Raw genomic sequence first — 14,925 nt, 5'->3', positions numbered from 1 at the left:
GCTTGGGAATAAGAAATTGTTTTATTTATGTATTTATTTAACACATTTTCTGGTTAATTTATATGTGAAATATAATAAGATATTACAATAAATAGACAGCTTTAATTTCTATTTATTAATTTTACCAACAAGAGTTGAACAATATGCAGAAAAGAATCACATTGCTGTCATATTTCACCCATATTGCAATTGTAATATTGGTCCTGATTTTAGTTGAAATGGTCATTTTTGCAATCATTACATAAATACATGTGAGAATCTGTACCAAACGCATGTGTAGGCAGAGGCATCTCCGTAGCACCACTGTGCTTCGTTTATAACAGTATATTGGTAGATATTCACCACCCTGATTCCAAAAAAGTTGGGACTCTGTGATTTGGACATTGCACTTGGCTTTACCATGATTTTCATAATGTTTTGCTCAATTGTTCAGCCCTGTGTTTAAAACATCACAGGTGCAGCTCAGGTAATCTGTGATGGGAGTTGATTGGAGAAAATGGCGTCAGTGCTGCTGTTCAGCCCCATTGTTGGACACATGTCCACCTCAGTCATCGTTTTCTCTGCTGCTCTCACCTAAACAACATCATTAACATTTTCTAAATGTTGGTGCGTCTCCAGGTCACTTCACCTCTGCAGAGGACCTCAATCTGCTCATTGCTAAAAACACACGGTTGGAGATCTATGTGGTCACAGCAGAGGGACTGAGGCCCGTCAAGGAAGTGGGCATGTATGGAAAGATCGCTGTCATGGAGCTCTTCAGGCCAAAGGTACGAGTTGTGGACTGTTGGAACAATTTGTCAACCAGCTGGTCTCAGTGAAGATTTATATTAGAACCAGAATCAAAATCAGATTTATTGGCAAAGTGTGTGCACGCATACAAGGAGTGTGACTTCTTTGTTGCTCTGGATATAAATAGACACACAGGTAAAAACAAAGACAACAAAGCTGAACAAAGATAAAATACACATTTTTACAGCCATCCATCACATTATACAGCATCACACAATTATTATTATTATCAGTTCCAATTACTGTAAAAGAATAAGAAATGTTACGTGACAGACATGAAACTTTATAAACTTTTTTACAACACTAATGCATTAATTTTCATTACTGTAGACAAGCAAGTGTACAAAGAATGATGACTGTCAATATTCATAGCTGCAGCCCTGAACAAGAGTGCAAAGAGTCCTGGAATAAATACTGAAAGGTTAATGTGAGATGTATTTGTGATTGCACAAGTTTCTTGCTGACTGATGCACCCTGTGTCATACATAATGCTAAATGCTAAAATATGATGGTCTTTTTTGTTTCTTAGTCATCTTTACAACCGGTTAAGTCTGTTCCTATTAATTAGGCTGGTGTCTGTAAACCAGGTGGCTGATCAGCCTGACGTGGCGGCTTGGTTTCATTAAATTGGAAGCAGGTCTCTGCATGTTTGGACTTTGATGACTTTGTTGTCTTTTTTCGTTTGTTCAGGGGGAGAGCAAAGACCTGCTGTTCATTCTCACATCCAAGTACAACGCCTGCATCCTAGAATACAAACAGAACGGGGAGAGCATCGACATCATCACTCGTGCCCACGGCAATGTCCAGGTGGGTGAGACAGCAGCACAAATGTCATTCTAGAAGCAATTTTTTGGTCTCATTTCAAAATACAGAAGCTGAGAAACAGTTACAAGCTTTACTGTGTCAACAGCAGTCTGAGGGCACATTAAATGTTAATTTTGTCCGAAGTGCACTGTGGCTTTAATCCTTCCCAAACAAATACTCTTTTGCAGGATCGCATTGGGCGTCCATCAGAGACGGGTATCATCGGAATTGTAGACCCAGAGTGCCGTATGATTGGCCTGCGGCTGTATGACGGTTTATTCAAGGTGATCCCATTGGACCGGGACAACCGCGAGCTCAAGGCCTTCAACATCAGACTGGAGGAGCTGCAGGTCATCGACGTTCACTTCCTGTATGGCTGCCAGGCTCCAACTGTCTGCTTCATCTACCAGGTACTGTAGGTGTTTCGATGTGGGAGCGTGTCTGTGTGTAAGAGAAGAGGTCACACTTGTTTGTTCATTGCAGCATATCCTGCTACCTGTTGATCAGTAGAACAGTGTGACACCATCGGTAGAATTGTGCATTGAGTCACCTGCATGCATGTGTGTGCACATGTGCGTCCTCACGAGTTTGCATGTGATAAATAAAACATGGACCCACTCATAGCAAAAACAGGTTTAGAACTACCAGAGGTCTAACATGATGTCTTGTTGTGTGTCGTAGGACCCTCAGGGACGCCACGTGAAGACCTACGAGGTTTCTCTGAGGGAGAAGGAGTTCAACAAGGGCCCGTGGAAACAGGAGAACGTGGAGGCTGAGGCGTCTATGGTCATCCCAGGTAAAGTAGTAAATCAACAGAAAATAAAGTGCTGCACATGATTTTTTTTTTTATCAGCAGATTTTCACTTGGATGTTGTTTTCTATGTGATTTTTACATTTTTTTAAAAAAATTCACAATAAAACAAGCAGTTTTAAAAGTGTGATTCAGATTTTTTTTCATAGATGGTTTGAGTTATGTGTGAATCGGTAGTGATGTCATACAGATTTAGCACTGACCCTCTTGCCTGTGTGCCTGCATTTCAGTCCCAGAACCATTTGGTGGCGCTATAATCATAGGACAAGAGTCCATCACCTACCACAACGGAGACAAATACTTGGCCATTGCACCACCTACTATCAAGGTAAAGCCATCAAATAATAGCTATTGATCGAGCTCTGTTTTTGTTGTCTCTCTCATGAAATTGTAAATTATTGAGAAATTTCATCGTTCAGCAGCCCAAATGAAGACATTTCAGTTGCAGTGTATCAGAGTGCAGAGTTCATTTAAATTGTGTCTACTAACACATCAAGAATAATGTTATTTTCTCAGTGTAATAATGTTTTTATGTGAGCAATTATTTTTTTGGTTTCATAATTGGGAGGTAAAGGAAATGACAGATATTTAGCCCCGTGTTATGTAAAGCTACCAGCTCTGCAGGGAAGACTGCACAGAGGAGAGGAATGCAGTTTCATTTAAAACAAAGCATCCTGCTGGCCTCGTGATAAAAGGGCTGGTGTCAGCAGCGAGAGTTTTCTTCATATTAATGTATTTCATATAATTACATCCCAATAAAAACAAGCATTTCTGTAATGAGGACAACCAAACTAAAGCTATAAAATAACGTCACTTGGAGAGTGAACGCCATAGGTGTCAGATTTTGGAAACGCACAGTCATTAGGATCAGACTTTTTTAATATCAAGCAAAGTTCAGTTCATATTCAGAGGGTAGGAGAGAAAATTATGTCAAGTTAAACAGAGATTTTTTGAGAAATGAAGTCCCAGCTGCAGAGCTTTGATATAATGAAGTGAAGTAAAAATGGTGTGAGTGAAAGTGTCGTCAGCATCAGGATTAAATGAACATATTAATATTTGGCTACTTTTGGGGGACCCTGAGGTGTGCACGTTCGAGTTTATTTGTGATGAGCCATGTGATTGATGTTGAACTTACACTTAAAGACAAGTTAACTGCCATCATTACGACTGCAGCTCCCCACACACCACTGCTTTTATCAAGATTAAGTTGCAGCCTGTACTGCTCTGCTCATATTTAACAAAGCTCATGGCCCAAAGGAGCTCCTCAACAGCATCCTGCTTCTATAATTAGAGAATGTCTTGCTGCGTTTTGGTACCATCGCCTCATACATTTTGGAACAGGCGCTTCAGATTGTTCAGATGCAGTAGCTTCTAATTTGGAGTTACACAGCTTTGTGTTGTCTTCATTATAAAAAACGAATGTCTTTGTGATTTTAGAGTTATCGGCTCTGTTGTTCAGTAACTTATCAGTCTGATTTATTTGTGCTTTGTGCTCATACTTCATTCCACGTGAGCTTTTTCTCATTTGGAAAGGAATTTGAAAAATAGTTATCGCACAATAATTTAAGTTGAGGTCATTTCTGTTTATCTGCTCAAGTGTTTGAGACACTTGGATACACTCAACGTATTTGTAATTAAATGCAGTAGATGTCAATCAACTGTCGAGCGCCTCTTGTCCCTTTTAATCTGCAATTCTCTGTCCAGCGCTCCTGCAAATGCATGTTTTCAGTCAACAAAACCTGTGTTGTCTCAGACGTAGACGACTTGAACCAGATGTGATGTTTGGACTTCAGTTTTATGTAACAGGGTCTCATTAAACGGTGCTTTCTATGTCAGTACCTGCAACAGGTAATCTCTAAATGTGCACAGGAGACACTCTGTGGTATTCCAATGAAACACAAAAAAGTGTCTGTGCCATATCAGATGTGAACTTAGAAATATTGATTTTTAAGATAAGATACAACTTTATTAATCCCTCGCTGGGGAAATTAGGGTGTTACAGACAGTAAGCAATAGCAGCAGGAATAAAAAAGGAGGCAGAGAATAAAAAAAATCAATAAAAAAATCAATGATATGTATGTACATTTTATACAAAAGGAGTATAAAAAATAATATTGCAAATGGAAAGTTACACATTGTAGGATATGGATAATTAACAGTGTTTTGCACTTTTGCAAGACAGATAAATGTATATTGTTACGGCCCCGGCCGACGAGGAGATCGTGGTCAGCGTAGACCATCACAGGCACAGAACTGGAGCCTACATAGACTTCGAAGTGCCGCAAAGCTAACAGCAACGAGGGGGCTTCCTTTTCAGTGGTACTATACTGTACCTGGTGCCTATTGAACTTCTTTGAGAAGTAGCAGGGGTAGGGTGGTCAATACCGCGGCCGTCCTCCTGCAGCAGCACCGCACCCGCACCCACACCGCTGGCGCTCACGTCCACCTCCATCTTGAAGGGGCGCTCAAAGTTAGGAGCTGCCAGAACAGGTGTGCTATAGAGGACTTCTTTGGCTGCCTGGAAGGCTTTTGTGCAGCCAGAGGACCACTCGAATGGGCGGGACGTACTGGTTAAACTAGTGAGTGGAGCCACAACATCAGAGAAATTCCTACAGAACCCGCGATAATAGCCATCCCTAAAAAGCGGCGACCAAACTCACATTAGGCCAGGTTTAAGGTGAGGGAAGCCTGCTTCAACCTACCAAAAATTGTACTCTGTTTTGATGTGCTCCAACCACGTGTCAGAATATGCTACAGTGTCTTCTAGGTAAACCTCACAGCTCTTAACACCACCTAGCACTTTGTGCATCAGGTGCTGGAAAGTGGCCGGCGCATTCTTGAGACCGAAGGGCATCACAGTGTATTGTAGCAAACTATCTGGAGTCCCGAAGGCAGAGATCTCTGAAGCACGGGGAGTCAGAGGGACTTGCCAGTAACCCTTTAACAGGTCAAGCCTTGTGACGAATTTAGCAGCACTGACTTTGTCCACACAATCCTCCATTCAGGGCAGAGGATAAGAGTCAGCCTTCGTCACATTATTGACTTTTCTAAAGTCGGTACAGAAACGAGGAGTTTTGTCTACTTTTGGGACCAGAAACTTCTGCCAGGGCGTCACAATATATGTAACACAGCAGAAAAATATGTACGCATAGGCTCAGTACGAAAAGAAATATATTTAATATTGCACAAGATATTGCATGCATGTAATACCTTTTAATATGCAAGTAAACGTCCTTCAACTAAGCATCCATTCACTCTCCATCACTTTTTGGAGTGTTGTCTAGCTGCACCGAAATCTGTCCTCACCCTGTCATCATAGATAATAAATGCAGCACAGGTATATCTTCACGTGTTCATGCGTTGTTGTCTCATCGCGGGCTGCAGCTCATGTCTGCGTCCTGCTGATCGGCTCCGTCTTTAAAAGCCCATCTCACAGTTGTCTTGCAAGCTGTCATGCCTCTCATACAGCAGTACAGACGCAATGCCCAACGCTGCTCAGCAGATGTTTGAGGGAAGAGGCAGGGAAGCATCTGTTGTCGCTGTGTGTTTAAAGGAACCCCACTCAAAATGAAGTATCGTCTCTGACTTTCTCTCACACCTGACGCAGCATTGGTATTCAGCTGAACGACGCTCCTTTCAGCAATGTCAAGAAAACACACACGTATACCGGCGTTTTTTCAGCTGATTAATAAATTGTCACTCAAGAGCACAGAAGTAGAAACTAATGTGAGACACCAAAGGTTCTGCCCAGTGCATCTGAGCTGACGCGGACTGACCGCACGAAGCTTGTAAAATCTAAAAAGATTAATACCCACCAGTCAATCGGGAGGGACGCGAGAGGTTTTTTGGAAAATAAAAGTGGTTCCGAGGTTTAACAGAAAATATAAGCAACACCACAGGCGGGCGGATTGTGAAAACAAGTTTTGTGAAGGCTCGATCAAGTGAGAAATTGACTCTGCTTGTACAGTAGACAACGACAATAGCAATGCCTCCTTGAAGAGTAGAGCAAGCTCAGTCACGCTACGTGATTTTAATGCCAATTCCAATCACGGATACTTTTCAAGCCATCTTATCTTGTAGTTATAGCGGAGGCAGGAAACTCTCCAGCAACTCCAGTTTAAAGCTGCTAAGATTTTTTTTTATTATTATTTTTTTTAATGTCTTCAGTCTGGTTAGGCCCATTTTGAGTGTGGCAGCTCAAGTGTAACCGGGACTGAAAACTGAGAGTGACTCTGACAATATCCAAAGGGAGTTTTGTTGAGGTGGAAAGAAGAAGAAGACGTGTGTGTTACCCCTGTTAGAACCCCCCCAGCTCCACTCTGTTTAAGTGGCTCTGCAGTTTTATTTAGGGAACAAAACTTATATAATACTGCACAATATGCCAGCGTGCACTGAACAGACCGCAAACGTGTGAATCCAATTACAAGCAGAGCTCAGCCAGGTTCACATTATCAGCCAACATTAGCTTATCACACATGTGTCTGTATCAGCTGGTAAGTCGGCACAGAAAAACCAATCTCAGAATGTAAGGATCCTTATCAAAATGTTTGTGTGTGTGTGATCTGCTTACGGAAAAATATCAGAATAATTCAGCATCAATAATGCAGTGTAGGTCAGGCCCTAATGGCAAGTATTATACAAAACTCTCCCACATTGATACCCCCGTGTGTCACATTACGTTTGTAATCGTCTCTCAGAGTGTAGTTTCTCAAACATGGAGCAACAAAGTGTAGAAGCAGCGTGAAATCCTTCTCCTCCAGCACCAACCTTTGTGATGCTCCTGTTGCGGCGTACGCAGGCTCCTGACGGGACGGCAGGCAGACTTGTTTAATCTCCACTTTTCCTGTCAGGCGAAATTTGAAGAGTCTCTCGCCGCTGTACACGAGTCAGATTTAAGCTGTATGCCGGGGAATCTCCTCAGAGTACGTTTTTATAATGAGAAGGAAGAAAACAAACATTATGAAGACGGGTCTCTGTGGCTGTACGCTGACATGCTCGTACAGTGTATATATAATGCATGAGGTGAGGATGAGGACTCTTTTTGTGTTGGTGTAATTGAAGGAGCTGCTGCAGGCTTTACCTCCGCTGTGAGCGTCACTGTAGTGATTTGTTTGCGTTCTCTCATTTGCAGCAAAGCACCATCGTCTGTCACAACCGCGTTGACCCCAATGGCTCACGCTATCTGCTGGGGGACATGGAGGGACGGCTGTTCATGCTGCTGCTGGAGAAGGAGGAGCTGATGGACGGCACGGTGGCGCTCAAAGACCTGCACGTGGAGCTGCTCGGAGAGGTCCTCTGTCTGTCTTATTCTCCCTGTCTCGTTATCTTTGTCTGTCTCTGTTTATCCACCTGTCTCTCCTCTGGCATCCGTTCCATTTGTTTCTCTCCACCTGGCTCGACCACTCTGGCTGCTGCGTGTTGATTTTCTTCCCGCTGCCTTTTCCTCTCACTACCCTTTTTGTTACAATTGACTTTTTAATGGTTTATGGCCCTGACAGGAGCTAATGGATCAGTCGACACTTGTGCAGAAGATGAGAAAAAATGAGAGCACCTCTTTGTTGCTTCCTTTCCAGGGTGTCACTTATCCCTTTTAAGTTGGTTTAGACAATGACTGTATGTCAATACCGTGCTCGAAACTAAATCTCATGTTGAAGGCGCACGGCTTTTGGCTCGTGGTGCCTTTCGCTAATGACACGCCAAAGAGTTTACAAAGGTAAAAAGCTTTCTTGCTAGTCCGCTGACTGATGCTGGAGCTAGAAACAATCGAGGCGAGCCGGACTGTTGAGGTAGAGACAGATTGCTTCTCAAATCCTTCTTAACTTTATTGTTGGGAGCAGTCTGCTCACTCAACAGGCAGCAGCAGCAGCAGCTCTGCATTAAAATGTCAGACAGGAAAACCTTTGTTTTTTATTGTGTATCAGTAATACCTTAGAGTGTAAGACCGTGTTCACACCCATGAAGGTGAATTTGAAAACATTATTCATGTCTCAAACGGAGTCTGTCTGTTTTTACGCCACTTTTAAAAAGTGAACTGCCCAAAAGTGAAATTTCTAAACAATAGGAAAGGTAGATTTTTTTAATCTTCCTTCCTTTCAGAACAATAAATCTGTGCCTTAGTGTTGTTATCTGCCAGCACCATAATGACTTAATTTGTCTTTAGTATAGCCGAGTGTTTCTCAGTGACCTTTCTGTTGTTGCTGTCAGACGATTGAAAAGGTTGGGCTGCAAATCATCAAGTAATCATGATTAATGATGATTAATCATCATTGTTATTCTGATTAATGGTTCAGTCGGTAAAAGGTAAAAAATAATCAGGACTTCCTATCTGAAGTCAGCCCGAAGCGATGTCTCATAACAGCTCATTTTGGCCAACAGTTCAAACAAAATCAAATTTGCAGCTTCCGTATTCTTACTTAGATGATTTAAATCATTCAATTAAACTATTATCAAATTTCTGATTGATTCATTTATTGTCTTTTAAGAGTTCTGGTCAAACTCAAAGTGAGCTTTGTAAACGCTGACTTACTGTGAAAGGAAGGTCAGAGTGAACCTGCGTTAGTGTGGAGCTCAAACGACTAACCGATAAACTGATCGACAGGAAATTAACCAGCAGTTAATTTCCTGTCGATCAGATCAAATTGATTAATCACCTCAGCCAAAAAAATATTTGCTGGTTGCAGCGTCTTCACTGTGAGAACAATAACAGGAAAGTGGCTGTCTTTGGATTTGGACTGTTGATTGGACAAAACAAGCAGTTTGCAGGCATCACTCTGGGCTCTGGGAAAACGTGATAGACATTCATCTGTAATGTCTAATATTTGAAAGGCAAAGTACAATGAAAGTAAACAAATAGAATAATTAATTGGCGTGCTGATTAACGAGCCTGACCGCACATTTAAATGAGCTGATGTTGCCTTTGAGTTCATGCCCGGTGTTTTTAATGTGTTCTTTTCGTTGTCCTCACTGAGGTCGGATCTCCGGCCTCCAGAGCAAAACCTGCACCTGAGTCATTTAAAGCCAGACCCCCTTAAAAAATCAATGTTTTGTGAGTTGTTCAGTTGGGGGAAACTTTCTAAACTTTGTGAAACACCGTCTATGACAGATTCTTAATCATTTGTCCCCTCTTGTAAATTCGGAAAATGTAATACATTAAATTATTCCTTTCTTTGTGTAAAAAATATTGTCACCAGCATGTAGGTTACTCTGTGACTACATAGATTATCTGCCTTGTTAACAGCGGGTCAGCAGTGCAGTACACACTGTCACACACATTAGTTATTATTGCTCTCTGCTCTTGCTTTGATTTTTCACACAGTTCTGTTGAATAATGCATCTTTTGGTAAGTTTCATGCCACAGAATAGACGTATCATCAGTAATTAGAGGTGCGTCTCTCGGCCTTCTCGCTTGCTCACTCTGTAAAAAACGATCTCTGTTTTATATTAGCTTAAACAGATATCTGTATCAATTTTGTGTTGTGTACGGTTCACTTATCTAAGATCCAAAGACAGTGTGATCCAGACCACCTCCAGATGTGGTCAGACAGATCCAATCACATTTCCACCAGGACACATTTCCACCTTGTATTAACGTGCTTATCTGGATAACATGTCCAAGTACAGATCACAGTTTATGTACCAGGTGTAACTCAGACTCAGCCGTGTTAGCGGCTGCTTACATAGACACACGAGTGTTTTGGGCTCAATACACCAGCATGCTAAAACGCTCACAATGGCAATGCTAACATGCTGATGTTAAGCAGGTATAATGTTATTGCCAAAACACAACGTACAGCTGAGACGGGCGGGGATGAAATTACTTTTTCTGTCAAAAATATTTGACAGATTGGACTTTTGAGCTCATGGTGGCGCTAGATGAAAAAAGAGAGGTTCACCAAAGTGATTTCTCCAAAGGTGGGCATGAATGTCTGTACCAAATCTGATGGCAGTCCATCCAACAGCTTATTGAGACATTTCAGTCAAAACCAAATGTCAGCGTCATGGTGGTGTTAGAGGAAAAGACGGTGTCATCAGAGTTCGTGAGATTCATTCAAGTGTTGGACCGACTGACACGTCAATGTCGTCTCTAGAGCCAGACATTGCTGAAAATGAAATAATCACTATTTGCAGCTCCACTGCGGTCGTGGCCTCAGAGACTGAGCTGTTTCTGTTTCTGTTTCTTCTCTCCAATGACAGACATCCATCGCTGAGTGTTTGACCTACTTGGATAACGGTGTGGTCTTTGTGGGCTCCAGACTGGGAGACTCCCAGCTGGTGAAGGTAAGCAGCAAGAGACCGTTTCACACCTTCTGCAATCAGGATAATGAAAGTATTCTGTCCCTCCTTCAGATGTTGTTATGTTAACATTTTTAAGTACCTCTCACATTTGCATTTTCATATCTTACATTTTTAATCTTTTAATCTTTAACAGATGTCTATACAAAATTGCACGTAGTCCTGTGTTTTCCCATGGATTCGTAAAGAGGCCCCTGTTTGTCTCTGCAGCTCAACGTGGACAGCAATGACCAAGGCTCATATGTGGCGGTGATGGAGACGTTCACCAATCTGGGCCCCATCGTGGACATGTGTGTGGTCGACCTGGAGAGACAAGGCCAGGGCCAGGTAATGACCGAAGGCTGATTCTTTGATTTTTGTGAAAGGTGAACAGTTTTCATATTTGCCTCCATCAGAATAGGAAAGACACCACACATTATATTACAGTCACATCAGATAGAAGTAAAGGTCTCTTGACGTGGTGCTCTTATTAGTCACTGCATACACGCGTGGTGAGTCTTCATCTGTGGTTTCATCTTCATCATCCTCTTTGTCACAGCCTTCAGGGAGTCAGGGCTCATACAGCCAATTCAGCCGAGTTCTCGAGTCGTGTTAACATTGTGTTTGTCAGCAGAATTAAGCATGCAACATACGACAGCATAAACCTGCCACCGGCCTCAATAGCCGGGTACAAGTGTTGAAGAGATTCATGCTGACATCAGATGCACGTCTTCCTGCGCCTTTTTATAGGCCGCCTGTGTGCTCTTCTTTCCTCTAGTTTATTTTTTTGTCGCCAGTGGTCCCTGTGCGCCAGACATTAGCATGCGCCTGGTATCTCAGTGGCATTTCACTGTGATTTAGCTGGACTGCAGTTGCACCTGATGTTAAAATGCATCTCCGGGGCACACGCTTAAATTGACTTCCTTGTTCCACGGCAAAAAGACAGATTGCTGTGCATGTTATTTCCCCCTAATAATATTTACACCTTTTAAAACTGACAGTGAAGACTTTGTCTCGCTTGCTCTCTGTCTGCGAGTTCCCTGACAATCGATCTTCTTTAGTACTTCTGTGTACTAAAGTTTATCTATCTTCCACTGTTGTTAAATTGTATTCTGAATAGAATGTAATATAAGCCATATTGCAAGTGGATGTCACATTTAAAAAGAAGCAAGACACAATTTAATGTTTCTACCTGGTAGAGGAATTGATTTCTTCCTGTAATATCAAAACACGAAGCCTTTTTATGTCAAATGAAACCAGATGCTGAATTAGTCTGTTTGTTTTTGCCTCATTCTTTCACGTGCTGCTGCACAAGTATACTAGTTTGACAAAAACAGTTTTTGATTTGAACATTTGTCCTTTGTGTCAATTCACTGAAGCAGAGGAGGATGAAACAGTGAAGTAGCGAGAGAGATACAGTACAGAAGGTTTTGTTGGCAGGGTTTGACTGCAGGCCTCAGGGGTACTTGATGGGGTTCCAAAGGCAACGGTCCACTAGAGCACTGAGCCGCTCTCTGGGTACAGACCAGCACACAGCCAGCCACGGACTGTGTTCATCCACACACACTTTCCAGCTCATTTCAGTCTGTAGAGGCCCAGAACGAAAATCCAATCATAATTGTTTTAATATGCCATTTGCTGTAAATCCACAGAGCGTTTGACCTGGTTAATTGGCGCGGACACATTCCAACACAGTTAAGACAGCAGAGGACCGATGCATAAGCTGCTGGATGTCTCTCAGAAAAAGCATGACGGCACAGTTTAGAGTCAAAGCTGAAAAATTATCGTATTCACAGACATACAACGAACCTCACCGGGGTTTATGAAGGATAAACCCTGCGTAAGTAAACACAAACATATTATGTGCAGATTATCAGGGTGCAGTCAGTCCCATGGGAGTGTGTCTGAGCGTGTGAGGGCATTTGAGTACATGCTCGGGGGAGTTAGGTGAGTTGCCAGGTTCACAATGGTTGTTTCCATTAGGATGAAGCTGTTGGGTGGCAGGTGGTTGGGGCTGAGATTATACAGGCTCTGGCATTAATCCTGTTAGTGTACCATGACTGGATGAATGAATAACATTCTGATGCTCTCCAGTCAGACCGTACAGACACCAGAATTATTTGCCTTCAGGGTGTTGGATCTCAACACTGGTGCCATGTTTGAAGTGGGCAACCTCAGAGAAGCCTCACTATAAACTCGCACCTATTTCCAAACCCTCCTCTGCTACACCTGTTTCTGCTTTGATGCTGACTTCTGCCACTACTTCCGCCATAGCTTGACATTCACGGCTACAGATTTTAATGATGTTTAAGACTACAAAATAAGACCAAGATTAGAAATAAGGCATCACAAGATTATAAAGATGTTTAGGAGAAAATACTAAAAATAACAGGATCAAGAACTTGATGTATCAATCCTAGAAAACGGGAGAAAGAAAAATCAATCCGTGTCTTTATATCTGCTCTGCTGCTTTCAGCTGGTGACATGCTCGGGTGCTTTCAAGGAGGGCTCTCTTCGGATCATTCGCAACGGCATTGGGATTCATGAGCATGCCAGCATTGACCTCCCAGGAATCAAAGGTTGGTTTGTTGTGTGTGTGTTTGTCTGTGTCTCCTCTCTCTCAAGTCTTGACTTTATCTGGACCTTAATCCTTCACTGACTTGACAGTAGAGCCACTTCCACCTGCACATCTGTTTGCCTGTCCTTGCCAAAGCGCCAGCCGTTACTTGGCGTGCGAGCGTGAGCAGGTGGCTCAGATGTCAAAGGTCTCGGCTCGCCGCTTTCCGTAGAACAGGAGAAATGCCAAGGTTACGTTTGGAAACATTTGTTTTCATTAAGCAGACCGGCGAGCTCTGCAGCATCTGCAGCAGCAAATCGTCAAGCTGAAGAATCCCATCAGGTTTAACAATGGCAGACACCTCTTAATCTCCGAAAATTAGGTTCCGGTCCCAAGACTGTTCTCTGATGCTTAAATGAGACACATGGGCCAGCGAAGGTCTGCTCGCGCTTGTTAGGCTTCAGCCGTTTATTGACCATCTCTGCCCTGAACGTCTCGGCTGCTGCCTCCTTCTCCTGGCCTCTTGATGAGAGGCAATTATTCACTTAACCAATCAATGGCTCTCTGAAAGGGATCTGCATCGTGCACATCCACCGACATGTTAACATTTGACACATGGAATAGCTAAAGATCGGCTTTGATCCCGGCTCCATGTTGCGTTTTGTCCTGCTCTGAACTGCTCGTAACTTTTCTAACGCCCTCTCTCGAATCCTCCTCAAGGCTTGTGGCCACTCCGCTCTGAGGCAGGCAGAGAGACAGATGACATGCTGGTGCTGTCTTTCGTGGGTCAAACGCGGTGAGTGTTTTCCGAGTAGCGTGCCGGATAAGTGTGGACTCAGTTCTTTAACTTATCTTAAGAGCGTGTTTTCCCCCAGAGTGCTGATGCTGAGTGGCGAGGAAGTGGAGGAGACTGAACTTCCAGGCTTTGTGGACAACCAGCAGACGTTTTACTGTGGAAACGTGGCACACCAACAGCTCATTCAAGTGCGTACACACACACACACACACACACACACACACACACACACACACACCTTTGTTATGCGTATAAAGAGTGTGTGCTGTCAGGGTCCGTCACCAGAACATGCTTTGGTTAATTTAACACTGACCCTCATTTGATGTCTGAGCCTGTTCTGCTAGAATTAGCTGACTTCGCAGTACGTGTGCATCCCATGCCAAAGCAAGAATAGCAATTTTAATCTCACAAATTCAAAATTAATTATCAAACTTAATTATTGAACTGTGGCTTTTCTCCATTTAATAAGATACACTTTGTTGGCGATGAGTCATACATGATTGAAAGGGGCAGTTGTGAGTATGAGGGTCGCAAAAGGACTTCATGTATTTTACATTTGGTTAAGATGAGTTTTGCACTTCATTTAAATTCAAGTCTTAGCCTGCCTTTTGGAAACGAGGAAGAATCCTGCTGGGAGTTCTGCCAACTGTTAGACCCTCAACTATAAGGTTGTTATGACAACACTGCTTGTGTTTTAAAGCTCTCTTCCCTCTCAGAGTTGGTGTTTTTACAGAGGATATAGTCTTACATAGTTGCTAATCTGGTTTACATATATACACGACTGTTTCTTTTTGACCTGAGACAAAGTCACTCCAGATAATAGAAGTTGATAGTTGTACTTAAAGTTGCATTGAAGCCACCATCTGATTTTTTTTTTTTTTTTTTTTGTTTTGGCCT

General features: G+C 42.6%; 1 protein-coding gene across 1 annotated transcript in view; it reads left to right on the top strand.

The window, feature by feature from the left end:
* ddb1 (damage-specific DNA binding protein 1) overlaps positions 1–14,925 on the top strand; it is a 45,206-nt gene that overhangs the window by 1,207 nt on the left and 29,074 nt on the right. Inside the window, exons 2-12 of the mRNA XM_076733089.1 lie at positions 619–767; positions 1,480–1,596; positions 1,782–2,003; positions 2,275–2,389; positions 2,635–2,732; positions 7,536–7,694; positions 10,598–10,681; positions 10,907–11,023; positions 13,152–13,254; positions 13,953–14,028; positions 14,108–14,216. Coding sequence (XP_076589204.1) covers positions 619–767; positions 1,480–1,596; positions 1,782–2,003; positions 2,275–2,389; positions 2,635–2,732; positions 7,536–7,694; positions 10,598–10,681; positions 10,907–11,023; positions 13,152–13,254; positions 13,953–14,028; positions 14,108–14,216 — 1,349 coding nt within the window. The remainder of the gene's footprint in view (positions 1–618; positions 768–1,479; positions 1,597–1,781; positions 2,004–2,274; positions 2,390–2,634; positions 2,733–7,535; positions 7,695–10,597; positions 10,682–10,906; positions 11,024–13,151; positions 13,255–13,952; positions 14,029–14,107; positions 14,217–14,925) is intronic.

This window comes from Chaetodon auriga, chromosome 1 (genome assembly GCF_051107435.1).
Source record: "Chaetodon auriga isolate fChaAug3 chromosome 1, fChaAug3.hap1, whole genome shotgun sequence".
Taxonomy (NCBI): Eukaryota; Metazoa; Chordata; class Actinopteri; order Chaetodontiformes; family Chaetodontidae; genus Chaetodon; species Chaetodon auriga.
The sequence above is the reverse complement of the archived record's forward strand: the minus strand, read 5'-3'. Positions and strand labels throughout refer to the sequence as shown.